This window comes from Ostrinia furnacalis, unplaced genomic scaffold, assembly GCF_004193835.3.
Source record: "Ostrinia furnacalis isolate ACB-3 unplaced genomic scaffold, ASM419383v2 OfSCF4031, whole genome shotgun sequence".
Taxonomy (NCBI): Eukaryota; Metazoa; Arthropoda; class Insecta; order Lepidoptera; family Crambidae; genus Ostrinia; species Ostrinia furnacalis.
Window position 1 is genome coordinate 80,453 of NW_021134270.1, and position 15,451 is coordinate 95,903.

Consider the following 15,451-nt stretch of genomic DNA (forward strand, 5'->3'; position numbering starts at 1 on the left):
TTATTCTAGACTTGTTATCTCTGACTTCCAATTGCACTCCGTCGAATTTGATTGACCTCCAATAGTCTGCCAATTACGACCAATTGCATTTCGTCCATTTGACCTGGAACGTGTCTCAGCTAGTATAGGTACAGTGGACAGTTTTTTTTATAAGTAAGTAATGTAGGTATATTATTGAAACAAAGTTTTTTAAATTACGAGTAGATGGTACTTACCTACTATACAGGGTGGAATTTTGTACTGCCACCTACTCTTAATACTGTAGATAGGAAATGTTACTTATAGAAAACATTACTTAATTTTTCAAAAGAAAGAGATCTATCTACATTCAGAGATTTCCGAAAACCGAAAATTCACCACCATACCAGATATTTTTTGTAAAGAATTAATTAAAAGATTAATTAAATTTTGTGGTTTTCCTTTCATTTCATTTGTCCAGTTTGTTAAAGAGATTTCATCCTTATAATTAACCCTAACGATCGATGCAATAAAACTACAGGATGTCATTTTTAACAGGTTTTAGACAGTTCGATTCCCGGGTCTACTCTTCAGCTTTATATTTGTATAGTTGTTTGTATGGCGTATCAAAAGAAACAGTGTAAATCTTCAAGACGATATAAATGAAAGCACTATTTATTTCAGGAGGTCCTTCAAGCAGAGCTGATGAATTTCACCCTGGCGAGATCCTCTTCCCTCCCACGAGTGTGTTATGTGCTACATATTTAACTGCTTTGGATGGCTACTCGACTTAATACAGCGGTGAGATAATAGTAATATTAAATACTAGCTTTCCGCCCGCGGCTTCGCCCGCGTGGAATTTTATCTGTCACAGAAAACCTGTTTCAAAAACCGGGATAAAAACTATCCTATGTCCTTTCCCGGGACTCAAACTATCTCTATGCCAAATTTCAACAATATCGGTTCAGTGGTTTAGGCGTGAAAGCAAGACAGACAGACAGAGTTACTTTCGCATTTAAAAAATAAATAAAAATAACAAAAACTCACAAATAATCAATTTATTGCGTCAATAACAAGCCAGAATAAAGCACTTCAAAAGTGTTAAAAAATTAGACTAGATTAAAACTACTATAGAAATCAATTAACTGACAATAATGTGTCAATCAATACGTCTACTTATACACGATAATGTGCTACAAGCACAGTATGAATGTCGTATAAGTAATCGTAATCTGCGTATAGCTGGTAGAGCTTGCGACGGATTTAATACGGCCATTCTAAGCCCGGATAAGGCAGAGATATTTTAGGAGATGTTTACAATATTTCATGCGTCCAGCACGCTTAGACACGATGCCTTCGAGAGTAGATAAAGGTTAGAGAAACGACAAAGAGAAAACACGAAGCGTTAATCTCACTATGACCTGATTGTTAATCATTCGTTACTTAGACCTAAGTGGAGACATGCAGAATCAGTTCTATTAATCTGTGAAAGAAATCACTGTTTTGAACTTAAAATATTCAGTGCTCAATGCTCATGAATTACGTTGAAGACTAATTTTCAATCGCCAGTTAACTCTTCTGATTAATAATTTTGAGACGTTATGCATACTTCGAACTTAATCTTTGGATAAAAGTTATTTGGCAATAAAAAAATCGACACTATATTTTTACTACTCCATTATCATAGGACTTTAATAATTGAAAAAAGGAAATGCTCTATATGTAACAATGAAGTTTCCCTAAAGTTCTTAAAAATAGCGTAGAAACGTAGATCGCATTAAGTATTGAAAGCCAAGTTTGATCGATTGACCGAAACGTACCTTCGACGGCAAACACGATATTTGATATTGGTGGTTCCTACCCAAACATCCATAACGTAATCTCACCTTTATAATATTTCCAAAGGAACCTGAAAATATACCATCATACCATCAGATTAATTTCGTTATACTTTCGAATTTTTCCAAGTATTTTTTTTGTAAATATGAATCATCTAAAAAGAGCTTAATGGTTCGATTTAGGAGCTATTTTTCAGGAGCCACAGATTAGTATTTTTGTTTAAAAAATTACAAATGTTTTAATATATTAACAAAATAATGTAGTTGTGTAGGTTTATTGTATGAAGGGGCTTATATCAAAGGTTTCCAAAACATTAAATATAGTCTACTAAACTCCATCCATGACTGGAACAGCAATTTTAATAAGTTTCAATCCAAAAATAGGTGTTCGATTTAAGACTAAATTAAGTTTAAATGTCCTGTAAAGGGTCAACTAATAAGTAATTAGATTTTACTTAAGAAATGAAGTCTACCGATAAAAACGACAAAAGTTTAGTCAAACAATTTACAAACGTTTTTCGTTGATTGCTTCTATATTAACTTCATCACGTAACCTTTGTTAACATAATTATAATTAATTTAATACGTACCGAAGACTACCTGGCTTATTAAGAACCGTTTTGGTTTGTACGCGTGTACATTATCTATGAGAATCTCATTAATTTGCGAAAATTGGGCGTCATCGGATGCGAGGCGGCAAACATGCCGGCAATTTGTGGCGATTCCACGTCAGAGGCGTTTTAAATTAATTTCCCGATTACACTAGATAATATTTAGCAACTAATAACCTTGTTAAATACAATGCAATATTGTCTGACAGATAAAAATTTGACCCGCCTACATTAAATTCTGTTTATTCAAAAATAACTGAACATCGTCGTCGTACTCGTCGTACCACACTCGTACTCTGATAAATGGTAATCTCAGTAGTTTTTTTGCCCCTGCAAGAATAATAAGTAAACAAGTAGGTATCAGAGAATTAAATATCAGTTAAAAATAGTAGCTAATATTAGTAGTAGGAAAAGAAAATACGTACTTATTCCAAATTATTGACAAGGCAGTTGGTTTACTAATAACAAAAATAAACTACTTAAACCTTGTCCTTGTATCATACATTATTCCATGTGCTTAGAATAAATTTGCATGTACCTAATACACTAACTTATTAACAGCTTTATTACAAAAGCAGTAAGAATTTCTGTAAATCACGCTCTTAACTGTTTTCCTAATCGATGTCTTAAACATTACAAGCCTAGTTGTTTTCACATTAGCATAATTTTTCCACTTTTTCACCCATTCATTGTCAAGTGACAAGGTAGGTAAGTGTTTTTAATGGAAAATTTTCATTGTATCACAATAATCGTATTTCTATATTTATGTTTTACAAATAGCTATATAAATATACTAGGCACTTTTGTAAAATAGCAGTTGTTAATACCGCAATTTAACGCACAAAGAGCGCCATCTCTTAGTGAACTTAGGGTTTAGATTCTTCATAATGTGTAGACGTTTTTGCTTGTACGAATAAATATTGGAGTATCATAATGTAGTAGCACATTAAGCTGAACATAAGGTACTTCTTGTGAGTATTATTAATAGGTCCTATTTGGAGCAAAAATAATTCGATCTGCTGTCGCCTTTACCAATAAATTAGAGTCAAATTCCTATACATTTTCTTCTTTCTGCAGGGTTATCACTTTCTTCCTAGCATGCTGGATGAGCCTAGCCATATGCATCGGACTGACGGTCGCAGCCGTGGCCGGCATCGCTTACGGATACAACTACCAGATGGCCGAGTTCCTTACGTTCACCAGTTAGTACTTAAAGTTTTACTACAGCCTAGAAACTGAGATTTAATGAGCGCATGAGTCACTTTTGTCATGGTTTTTGCCCTTTCATGAAGGCATCAAGAGTTCGGAGCAATGCAAAGAAACCAAGCGAGCTGCCTGCCTGACACCAACCAACATTTTGACAAAACAAAAGGACTAGACTATATTTAAAATAAAGGATTCGATTGATTATTTTGTTTAATGAATCATTTGCTTATGAACTTGAATTGTTGAGCAAATTTACATAAAATAGGACAAAAATATCCCATTATTGGCTATGTGTATGTAATAATAAAGTTATAAAATAAATGGGCAACTATCTTTGATTCAAAGAAACAGAAATTGCATGATATTCTGACATTTCCTTTATTTAATAATACTTGCGAATGCCTCCTTAGTGGTAAAATATTCAAAATACAATAAAATCGTAAAGCACACACCTAAGATATAAGTTAGCTATTGTTTGCATTCTATGTCGTAAATAACGATCCTTCCGAAAATAGGGATTACCTACATACATTTATTATAAATATTTCGCGTTCCCTAACAAATTACTAGGCTTGCGTTATCAAATATTATTCGGATGAATACGAACATTTTCATGTAGGTAATCAGTCCAACACACATTGTATTGTGTCTGTGACGTCTGTTAAAATATCAAATATTGTACTTACACTATTTAAATGGTGCTTTTGTTCTCAGGATCCGACGTGACAGTCTACATGAGACGAGGTCAATTCTACGACAGGCCAGACGTGAAACCAAGGTATATCTCTAGAAGAACAGGTGATGAAGAAGAAGGTAGGTTCAATTGTTTTGGACCAAATAATCATTTTTCTTTCTTTCTTTCTTTCATAATCAGATGATTGTCATCCGTTAGATTAGACAGTTGTTGCGTTTAATTTAGTATAGGTAGCTGTTCTTCGCTTTTGGCCATATTTTATACCAGATTTTTTTCCTGGCGCAATTAGTAGTGAAATCTTGTAGGCTTATGTAGGACTCATTCTGTTTATGTTAACTGTAAGCAGTAGGTATGGTTTCCGAATAAAGAAAATAAATAAAAATAAATAAATCAATATTTCTGGCAAGTTCTTGCCTTAAACCAAAATAAAACTCTCTTCCTTCACTTTTTGCCAAGACATTTTAAGGGAAACCAATAAAACAGAAACATCTATATTTACACCCACATCGATATAAAAGCAAAAAATTCTTACAGCTTTTCCAGCTCACGCAGGTGGCGATGATGATTACATTGCAAGGGACAAGGTAGTCCCTGACTCCGACAACTCCAAGCCGCTGCCAGCCTCCTGGGGCGGCATCAGGGGCGTGCACCAGTTCGCTGATAAGCTGTACAAGTATACCACTGAGGCGAGGAGAGTCATATTTGAAGATAGCGGTGTGCAGGCTGATGTTTCTACTGAAGTAAGCTACTACTAACTTTCTTTAAATAAATAAATAATTATCATTGGACATTTTACACTGCGCTTCTAGTCCCAAACTAAGCAAAGCTTGTACTATGGGTACTAGTCAACGGATATAAACATACTTAAATACTTTTTTTTTGTAAATACATACATATACAGGGTGTCCCGTAAATGTCAACGTAAAACCGGAACTGGGTGTTGAGGCAAGTTGTGCTGGTTATCAGAAAAATATAAAAAAAATCTGTGGCATATTTTCAAAATAATAGGCATTAAAAAAAATCAAAAAAATCTACTCCCTAGGTGACGGTCTTTTTACTCCTTTTTCCGAAAATTTATATTTATAAGTAGGGTGGGTGTACCAATAACAAACCGAATAAGCGACATTTTAAAAGTAATTTTGATATTGTGACTCAATTATTACAACAATCATTGCAAAAAAAAGAATTAACTACTCCTTGTCTATCATAGAATCAAGTAGCTTATCCCAATTTTCTTAATAGCTGTAAGGTTTATTTTTATTGAACAATCGATGTGGAAAGTCGCAATGTGCCTAAGGTTGACCAGATCGTACCAAGTCGTGTTTGTCGCTTTTATTTATGACTAATGATTGGTAGAAGTACGGCAGTGCTACCAAACGTAACAAAAGTGGCGGGAAATTCGACAGATTGTTAATATTTTGATGTGAAATTAGAAATGGTGTACTACTTGTTCCTGGTGTGGGACTGGTGCACCCACCCTACTCGTAGTATAATATCCGTTAGGCTAGCACCCATAACACAAGCTTATAATAGCTGCTTACTTTAGGGCTGGCTGGCTCTGTGTGAAATTGTCCAAAGATATTAATAATTTATTTATTTATCATCTGTCCGTGTCTGATTTTTTTTTCAGACACAGCCATCTCCGCGAGATTACTACAAACTGACCGCATCACCATCCCGCCTCATCACCAAACTCATATCCATAACACCGAACGTTGCCATCTCCACTGCCATCTGGAAGAGTGGTGACGCCAAGATCATCATGAGGAACTTCCAAATATCCACCATGAAGGATATGGATTCTGACTCGTATAAGGCATACCATTCTGATTATATCGAAAAAGATGAACAGGAGGAAACGAGAATATATCACAATAGAGAGGAGAAAGAAAATAAAGAAAATAAGAACTTGCCCAGAAAACAGAAAGTCCACAGAATAAGACCAATTATTACACCCGACTTGCGGTTACGTGATGAGTATGAACCCACAAGAAGGTAGGAATTATTTTTGTTTTGTTCACATTTTCATACAACCCGTTAGTTGTAAGACACCATGGTAAATGTATAAAGCATAGAGATGATAGAGATCTAGAGAGATGCCAACTAATGCAAACAATAGAAATTCACACACACAAAGTAATAATAATAAAAAAAATATGTCGCGAAGAGTGTGTGTCATGCACACATTGCATTCAGTGCTACTATTCGTTCGCATACCAAGTTGCAAGTAATTTACCTACGTACAGCACCACTACATAGGTACGCAGTGACATGCGATTGAATGTATTACTTTGAATATGCTCATTAACCACTGCGGTATCGGTACCTAATGTTCGAATAATCTTTAGTACTACGCAAGCAATGTAAACTGTTTACACATAATTATGATGTAGCTGCTGTCATCATTGCTGACACGAGCAGTATTCTGTTTTTGGTCATATTGCTTCAACACTGACCCCGCCCCCTTTTCACATCTCCCTTTAGTTTCTGTGTGTATAATAGACATGCCACGAATATTCGGCTACTATTCGGTATTCGGCCTATTCGGCCACTTTGTTTGGTATTCGGTATTCGGCCGAATAATAGGTACTATTCGGCCGAATACCGAATACCAAATCATGGAAAAAAAAAGACACATCATATTAATCAAGATTTGTCTTTATTATCAAATTACAATACTTTAATAAGTAAAATTAATCAGCGGTAAGTTGTGATGGATAAAAACAAGCTTTTCAGCATTTGACGGTAGCAAACGATTACGCTTTTCATCATAAATGATACCAGCTTCAGAAAACAACCTCTCACTATACACGCTACTCCCGGGAGAAGAAAGATAAACTTTAGCAAATTTCGAGAGGTTTGGGTATTGTTTTTCATTAGCTGACCACCACTTGTAAGGATCAGCTTTCCGATGTAGTCGATTTGATTTCAAATAAAAATCCATCTAATTTGCCACAGTATTCTTCTCCACGTTATCCTCATCATTACTATTTCGCATAATTATCTTTAGCGACTTCCTCAAAGCAGTTCCAGAAACTGTCGTGTATTTCAAGAGGACACGACAGACAGGTCGCAACCTGTCGTATTATTATTTACGCACTCGACTAGCATGTACTTTGTGCCGAATATTCGGCCGCCGAATATTCGGCGCTTCGGCCGACAGCGTTGCCGAATATTCGGTATTCGGCCAAATCACTATTCGTGGCAACTCTAGTGTATAAAGTAAAGCATCCGGAGGTGCATTTTTCTATCACTAACATTTCATCATTATTAATGTATCAGGTATTCAAATTAAGTACAATATCGATTAAATAATTTATTTCAGACACGATTATATCCTTAATAATAAATACAGTAAAAAACAGGACAACAGTCAGACTTAGCTTAGGCGCAGACCATCAACTTTTAGTTGGCCGATAGTTGGGCCCGATTTTGATATCGATGAACCGTCACTGTCAAAAGGGCGCATAACTGGCGTAGAATGGTTTAACATGTATTACTTTTCTCTATGGTAACCCCCATGTTGGTACCCGCTGAAAACCAGCTTCGTGACTTGACGACTTGTGTCATGACACGATTTTCGCTGAGCGGGCGCCTTTTCAGCATGGCTCAGTAATTTAACCTCTTTACATGTATGCATATAAATGTTAATGCTGAATAAAGGTATTCTATTCTATTCTATTCTATTCTATAATTTGTAAGAAGAATCGGTCGATACCTCAGATCATAGAAAGGGAATCTGAGGTCGATACCAAATCGTTGTAATGTGCGCACTTCCTTATATTATGCCCAATATACTGATTTTAACTGCCCGACTAAACTATCAGCCGACGAATAATCGGTGACCTGCGCCTAGGCTTAATATAATAGTGAGAATCACTGAGAATACTAATACAAGTTCAATCTTTTCAGTGAACCTAGGTTGAATATGCGCCATTGGGGTCCAACCACCACTCCGATCTTCCAAGACTATTCAGAGGACGTGGATGAAGACAGGATCGTTTACAAGCCAGGGTGAACGTTTAAATTTCGAACGAGTTTACTTTTTAATACTTAGGCTGCTTTTCCACCAAAGATGTGCAGGCGATCGGTTTCTAACTCCCATATCTAAGTTACTACCGTTCCATTATTCAGTGGTATTTTAATAGTTCTTATATGAGTTAGTGAAATAATAATTTATAGGTATGATGACATCCTTCTTGCGTTTATTTACCTACTGTTTTTTTCTTTTTTCATATTTTTTTTAAAATTGAGTTTCAAAATAAATTGCTAATTCCCTAATTACATATTTACTTTTGACTATTTTCAATCATGTTTTACAATAGATTTAAAGTACAATCTACAAACTATTATGCCCTCTGAGATCCCCATTACTGGGTAGTTATGATTATCATATAATTATGAAAAAAATAACTCAAGATCATTCAAGCAAAAAACTACAGTTAAAGATCCAATGAAAAGTGATAAGTACCTACCTGCTTTATTTACATTATACTTATGTATATTATTAAAATTATTGTTATCAATATCTATCATGTTTAAGTAAAATATATAAAAAGTAAATAATTAACTTAGTTTGTTTAGGACGGCCAATAGTCTTTGTTACTCCTAACATAATAAAGCAAATTTTACACAATAGTTATTTTTATTCTCACTATCATTTTACTGAACAAATTGTTCACGTTTTTGTTCGAGTTCACACAAAACGACATAAAAAATATTTTATTTTTTAACAAATATACAAATATCCTTTAATCTATCTTAATAGCTACCAACCATAATAACCAACCCCTAATTTGGTCGTGCTTTTTACCACATTATACAAATAGCCTTGATCGAGTGTTTGTTACCAGCGAATTGAGCCAAAATTATTTAGATGTGTAGCTGATAAATAAGTAATAATTCCCCGTTAAAGCGTGGACAGCTCTTTCTCCCATATAATTTATATTAGTGCACTTCCCATCCAAGAATGCTTCCCATGATTCGCAGTTCCACGAGGGGTAAACTGTGCCATCGTATATTGTATCGGTGAAGTACTCATATGCCCTGGCATGGCTGCAAGATGCTGAAAAAAAGACAGAGTGAGCTTACAAACCCAAAAACAATAAAGGCTCCATGTCTAATTCATATGATTTATTCAGAACTTAAGGCCCTTTCCGGGGCACTTGTAAACGTCCCAAATATAGCTTGCCTTCCACCTCTTCGGGACAACATAATTATGGGCTGATGCTGAGAGAAACTTATCTTCCATCATCATTATTTCAGCCGTAGGACGTCCACTGCGGAACATAGGCCTCCCCCAATGATTTCTACAATGGCCGGTTGGTGGCGGCCTGCATCCAGCGCCTTCCCGCTACCTTTATAAGGTTGTCGGTCCACCTTGTGGGACCTCCTAATAAATAAGTAATTAGAAATTATTTTTCTACTTTTTAGTGCATGTTTTTTGGAGTCGGTTTTTTTTGTTATTGTATATCTTACCAGAGGTATAGAAGTCTTCATCTTCACACCCAGGCTGCGGGAACATTCCGCTGTTGGGGAAAAAGTCCTCGTGTCCCAAGGGGCCTGCGAACCCCATAAGCTCCCCACAAGAGTGGATAATGTCCACAAAGTCAGCACTTGAAGAGTCAATCCTCAGGGACGGAGGCAAGAGGAACGGCCACTCGAATAAGGGAGCGGCGGGATCAAGACCTGGGAATTAGGTACACATTTACTTGAACTAGTCGGTACATTTTTATCTCTTTTTCTGCTACATAATTGAAAAGGTTTAATGGTTCGGCCAAACCAACGCGATCACACGCGATCAGCCGGCGATCAGTGCAATTAAGTCTGGTCGCCATCGCTGCATGCCGCGGCTGATCGCGTGTGATGGCGTTGGTTTGACCGAACCTTAAATTGTGCCCACGGTGCCGCGGTGCTGGTAGGTCGTAAAAGGGATGCCAAATAGTAGGCAGAGGGTTGGTACTTTGTAGCCATAAAAACATTATGTATCAAACAGTTAGAGACCACGGAAAAATGTGTCAGTACCTAAGGCCCGATTCGACCAAACTTTTATCCGAGAATAACTCCTGGTATAACTTTCAAAGCCAGTTTCAGTATGGGAAATTCAAAATGTTGAATAACTGACGATTTATTGAGAGATCAATATTTACTCTTGTTTGGTCGAATCCACCCTAAAAGTATTAATTTAACCAAATTACTGAATTTATGAAATTAGCTTGCATTAATTGAATTTCACTAAACCACGTTAACTGTGTGCCAGTTAATGTGGTTTAGTAGGGGATGGTAAAGTAGACTTGCTTCCACCCGTGGTCTAGCACTTCCAATTACTTATCCATACAAATATAAGTACTTAATTTATAATTTAGTACCAATGTATGCGATACTAAAATAGCATAAAGCAGTGGTGAGCACAAATTTTGATATAGATATAGGTAGGTAAGTTCTGACACAACTCACAGATTTTTAACCACTGCAGCACTGATTATCAAGTTATCACACTGTGACCGAGTATGTAGCACGCTTGAGCAGAACTGTGCGTCAAATTGAGTTTCCCTAAGATAAACTGGGGCTGTGCAATATGCATTTAGTACATTTAGGCCCAGAACACACGGTGAAACGCAATTGCAACGAAACTGCAACTGCTAGTTACTTTTGAGTTGCATCTAAGTTTCTGCCATAGATTCCGTTGAGAGACCACACATGACGCGACCATTTCAAACCGGTTTCAAACTGGTCGCGTCATGTCAACGAAATCTAAGCTGAGTTGCAAATCTGTCAAACTCCGTACAAAAAAAAACACCGGTTATTGTTAAAGTAGGTTGGTGCAACTCAGCCTTAAGTAACTCTACTGCTTACAATTTACTTGTTACCTGTCACACGACTGATCGCAAAGCTGGTCTGCGAAGCTGCCATCCCAACCACATGCGCCCCTAAGCTATGTCCAATCAAATGCATGTCCTTCCCACGAACACCATGTTTCAGATGCAGAGCTTCCAAAAACAGCGCCATAATTTCCGCGACAAAATTCGCCAAGAATGCTGCTACACAATAATACGTGTCAGCAATAGAACTCCAATCGAACGATATGACATTCACGTTGTCGGTCTCCAAGTACGCATCTTTGATGAGGACCACAGACCTATCTTCGACAGAAGACTTCCAGCCGTGCGTAATGATTTTTAGCGGAGTATTTTTTATACTATAAACCTTTTGGTGCTTATGTACTGCCATAGCATTTTCGTCTAAAAGTATATAATGGTCCTTATTGCCCCTAAAAGAAATATTCGGGTAACAAGTTAAACAAATAATAATCACAATAGGCACTGAAATTAACCATGTAAAATAAAACTTACTTTAGGTATAATCTAAATTCTATTTTAGTTTGGTTGTCACCGTGTACATTCTGCGGTGGCAAATCATCAACAGGGCAGTAAACGAAATCTGAAGGCAGCTGGTCTTTATGCATAATCGGCAATTCAGAATTTTTAATAGTGTCATAATTAATATTAACCACATCTGTAATTTTTACAAAATAATAATACTAAATGCAAAATAATCGAGAAAAAATAATAATTTATCTGCCATACAACCCGATAGTGATAAATGCGCACCTGTGACGTCACATCTCACTTCATCGCTCTGGTACAGACGGGCCGAACACGGGGAGGTGTGACGGTGTGCGGGTAGGTGGGAGGGAGAAAAAAAAGATGGGAGGGAGTCGCATTCCAGCGAGGTGCGCAGTTAGCTCGATAAGGCTGTATTTACAACTAACAAAATAAAATAAACGCATAAAATAATATGGATAACATACCATTTCAGTTAACCTCTAAATACAAAGAAAGCAATAAATTCAGTAAATAATTGCAAAGTTGACTAAATCAGAAACAAAGGCAACGCAGTTCTCCGATCACCTTTCGAAAATCGACTGCCTACAATTAAGGCCGACTTACACCACCTTAAACTTTGGCAGACGTCAAAAATCTGTCAAACTCCATACAAAAACCACCGGTTATTGTTACGGTCAAAGTTACACTCAGCCTTAGTGTTAAACGGGCGCTAACTTATTATTATTATTATTGGTTTTTGGGCCTTTATTTGCGCCAACTCGACCAGGTTTGATCTATTGTGGCAGCCCTTGTCTTTAAAGTTCACTGCTTAGTCCCGTTGAGTCTATAAATTTCCAGATTCTTTGGAGCGTGATATCTGCTATCTCATCCGGGTGCATGATGTGTCGCCCGAGATGGATACTTCTTTTGCTCATAAGCGGGAAGCATGAGCAAAGAACATGCATGGCCGTTTCTTCTTCTGTATGGCAGAATCTGCACAGAGTTTCCTCGGTCATGTTCATGTTCGATTTATGTTTGTTTAGTTTGCAGTGGCCGGTCAGTATTCTAGTCACTGCACAGGCTTTGTATCTTACGCGCGAACTTGCCAATATTCCGAATTTGTGACAGTACAAAATCCAACGCGTTATGAATATCGTGGTCCTACTCAAACAGAACTATCAATGTGTACCGAGTCAACGTTAGCTTAGGTTGCCATTAAGTTACCGCCATATTTGGCTAGGCTCTCCCAAAAGATTCAAAATACAAACAAAAACAGTTTTTGTTTCATGCTACTCCATTTCGTAACTAGCTTAAGAGCCATTTTACATTTTCGTGCGAATTTATAATCTTAAGCAACACCCAGAGATTATTTAATAACTGCGAAAGATAGGTCAATCCTTGTTGTTGACCATTATTGTAACGGATTTACTAAAACTCTTTTGCTTAATTCTCAGTGCCCCACCTCCCACAACCATTTTACGGAAAAATTGCCGCAGACTCAATTTCAAAGCTATTATTATTTATGCTCGTATAATAAGCTTAAAAATGTATCATAATCATCGGACATTATATTCTTGTAGTCCATTATTCAAATAAATTTCAGAATTGAAGAGTATTCGGTCCTTACAAACATCTTTGTAGGTAACATTATAAATGAATAATGAAATGCATGAAAAAAAAGCGAACGCTCGGGGGGTCGCCAAATATTTTTTCATACTAGGGGGGTCGTGTCATGAAAAATGTTGAAAAACACTGATCTAGGAGTATGCACACACAATAGCCTGGTGATTTTAGCACCCGAAGGAAAAACAAAAAAACATTGTTTTTCATAATTTTCACATTTATCACTTTAACCGTAACATAATTATATTTTATGTATACAAAGAAATCTGCGGAAGGTGTAGTGTTTCAATTATGTTTTAGAAAGATATCATAATTTTGTAAGTATTCAAATATTAAAATTTAAACATAATAATTTGTAGGTTTTATATTAAAAAATATAATCGTATAACAAAATTATTTTTCTTAAAATAATTTAATTCTATTAGAACCATTATCCACTTCTTCGCAGAAGAAGTCTAGAGAAGTAAAAAGTTCTTTAGAAGAAGTAAAGAGCTAGCTAAAAAGACTTCTTTTTAGCTAGCTCTTTAGCTTTTTAGTAGAGATGAAACGGATAGTTGTTTGGCCGGATACCGGATACCGGATATCCGGCCAGCTGCTAGGCCGGATAGCCGGATATCCGGCGGCCGGATAGTTGGCCCATTGTTTCGTTGCATGTCGTGACGAGTTTAGCGCCGCACAGGTGCTTCGAACACAATCAGTGGGTATATTAGTAGACTAGACTAGTCACACTTTTCGAAAATCGAATCCGGTCGAATAGAATGTCAGATTTTGCCACTTGTCTAGGGGGCAGATCAATTCGGGCGATTTCGGTTGCTATCGTGAGTGTGTGATTGAATAGCGAAAATTAAATTAGTTTACTTGTTGCGTAATCTGACTGAACTGCGTGCATGCATCATGTCATCAGACCATCAGTGAAAAAAGATCGCTTTTTTATTTGGCAATATTTCGTCATTAACAGATATTTACCATTTATGTATTCGTCATTAGAGTGAATAGTCCAGAAAAAGAAATTAATTTTTTGAAAGGTCTTAATATGGCTTTTTTGTAACTTTTTGGACTTTAAATAAAAGCCGCCATTATTATAAGCCATTTTATTTATATTTACCTCAAAGATTAATTTATTTCACTTTATTAATAGAAAATTGTCGTAGTTTTTTAATATCCGGTATCCGGCCGGATAGTGAGTTACTATCCGGTATCCGGCCGGATAGTAAATTTAGGCCGGATATCCGGCCTACCGGATAGTTACCGGATATCCGTTTCATCTCTACTTTTTAGCTAGTATGAAATAGGGATGTTATGGATATGTAGTTTCGGTTATGGATACGGTTACGGATATAGGAATATTATTATACCGGTTTCGGTTACGGTTAGGTACGGATATTTTTTTATTTCGGATATCCGAAAGTTGCGGTGACGGTTACGGATATCTGTGCTTTACAATGCAATTTGCAATAGTTGTCCAACACGGTTCAATGATGGCTGCACACTTTACATCAAATAAAAAGTAATGAAAAAAAAAAGATATCAATCACTTTTTCAAGAATTAAATCCAAGTAAACCAATAAAACCAAGTTTTCTTAGTATTCGATTGTTTGATATCAACAAACAGGCTCCAAATTGTCTTTTGTTTCTTTAAATTCTGTGTTCGAAATTCAAAAAAAGACTATTGAATGAAAATGTGAATGTGCCAGGTTCAAAACTGCATAAAAACTTTTTGCTCGTCCTAATATAAAATTGTAGCTAGGTCCAAACGAAACTGAAAATAAAAGGTGGGGCAATAGATGTGTCCAGAAGTGTATTTAGGGTAGCTCCCCTACATGTAAAGAGGGGATGATTTTTTTTCATCTTCTATCCCATCGTGTGTGGTATCGTTGGATAGGTCTTTATTACAATAGCTTAGGGGTTTCTAAGACCATTTTACCACAACTACGGAACCCTACACTGCGCGTGGCACGACACGCACTTGGCCAATTTTTACTCTTGACGTTGCGTTGACAGTTCTTACCTAAATTCGCGCGGTATATTTTTGTGTAATGGCTCTTATGAGGGCTGAATAAAGCATGTGTTTCAACGTAAACAATAATAACCGTGAATTTATCATGTAGAATTATTGTAGATAGTTATAGGAGAACTACTTAACATGAAAGTTAAGACAAAAATAGCTATACCTACTTTACATTCGAATATCATTTT

The 15,451-nt window shown here is 36.4% G+C and overlaps 2 protein-coding genes across 2 annotated transcripts; one reads left to right on the forward strand and one right to left on the reverse strand.

Annotated features, from left to right (window-relative positions):
• The first annotated feature begins 688 nt into the window (after positions 1–688).
• On the forward strand, positions 689–8,476 carry LOC114358578 (uncharacterized). Its single transcript, XM_028312577.1, has 6 exons — positions 689–759; positions 3,485–3,609; positions 4,328–4,426; positions 4,842–5,047; positions 5,938–6,302; positions 8,220–8,476. Exons 1-6 carry the CDS (start codon positions 710–712, stop codon positions 8,323–8,325), a joined length of 951 nt encoding a protein of 316 aa, XP_028168378.1. The 5' UTR covers positions 689–709; the 3' UTR covers positions 8,326–8,476.
• A 688-nt stretch (positions 8,477–9,164) lies between these two features.
• LOC114358580 (pancreatic triacylglycerol lipase-like) lies at positions 9,165–11,921 on the reverse strand. The gene is made up of 4 exons (XM_028312579.1): positions 11,660–11,921; positions 11,177–11,577; positions 9,786–9,995; positions 9,165–9,372 (listed from the first exon to the last, which is right to left on the reverse strand). Exons 1-4 carry the CDS (start codon positions 11,770–11,772, stop codon positions 9,176–9,178), a joined length of 921 nt encoding a protein of 306 aa, XP_028168380.1. The 5' UTR covers positions 11,773–11,921; the 3' UTR covers positions 9,165–9,175.
• Positions 11,922–15,451: the final 3,530 nt, after the last annotated feature.

What these genes read in the sequence shown, in the direction of transcription:
- LOC114358578 (XM_028312577.1), top strand. Translation starts at nt 710, where the DNA reads ATGTGCTACATATTTAACTGCTTTGGATGGCTACTCGACTTAATACAG. An exon ending in CGAGTTCCTTACGTTCACCA is followed by an intron (nt 3,610 to 4,327) that starts GTTAGTACTTAA and finishes TTTTGTTCTCAG; the next exon opens with GATCCGACGTGACAGTCTAC. An exon ending in GAGTATGAACCCACAAGAAG is followed by an intron (nt 6,303 to 8,219) that starts GTAGGAATTATT and finishes CAATCTTTTCAG; the next exon opens with TGAACCTAGGTTGAATATGC.
- LOC114358580 (XM_028312579.1), bottom strand. Translation starts at nt 11,772, where the DNA reads ATGCATAAAGACCAGCTGCCTTCAGATTTCGTTTACTGCCCTGTTGAT. An exon ending in GAATTTAGATTATACCTAAA is followed by an intron (nt 11,578 to 11,659) that starts GTAAGTTTTATT and finishes TATTTCTTTTAG; the next exon opens with GGGCAATAAGGACCATTATA. An exon ending in TGAAGACTTCTATACCTCTG is followed by an intron (nt 9,373 to 9,785) that starts GTAAGATATACA and finishes TCTTTTTTTCAG; the next exon opens with CATCTTGCAGCCATGCCAGG.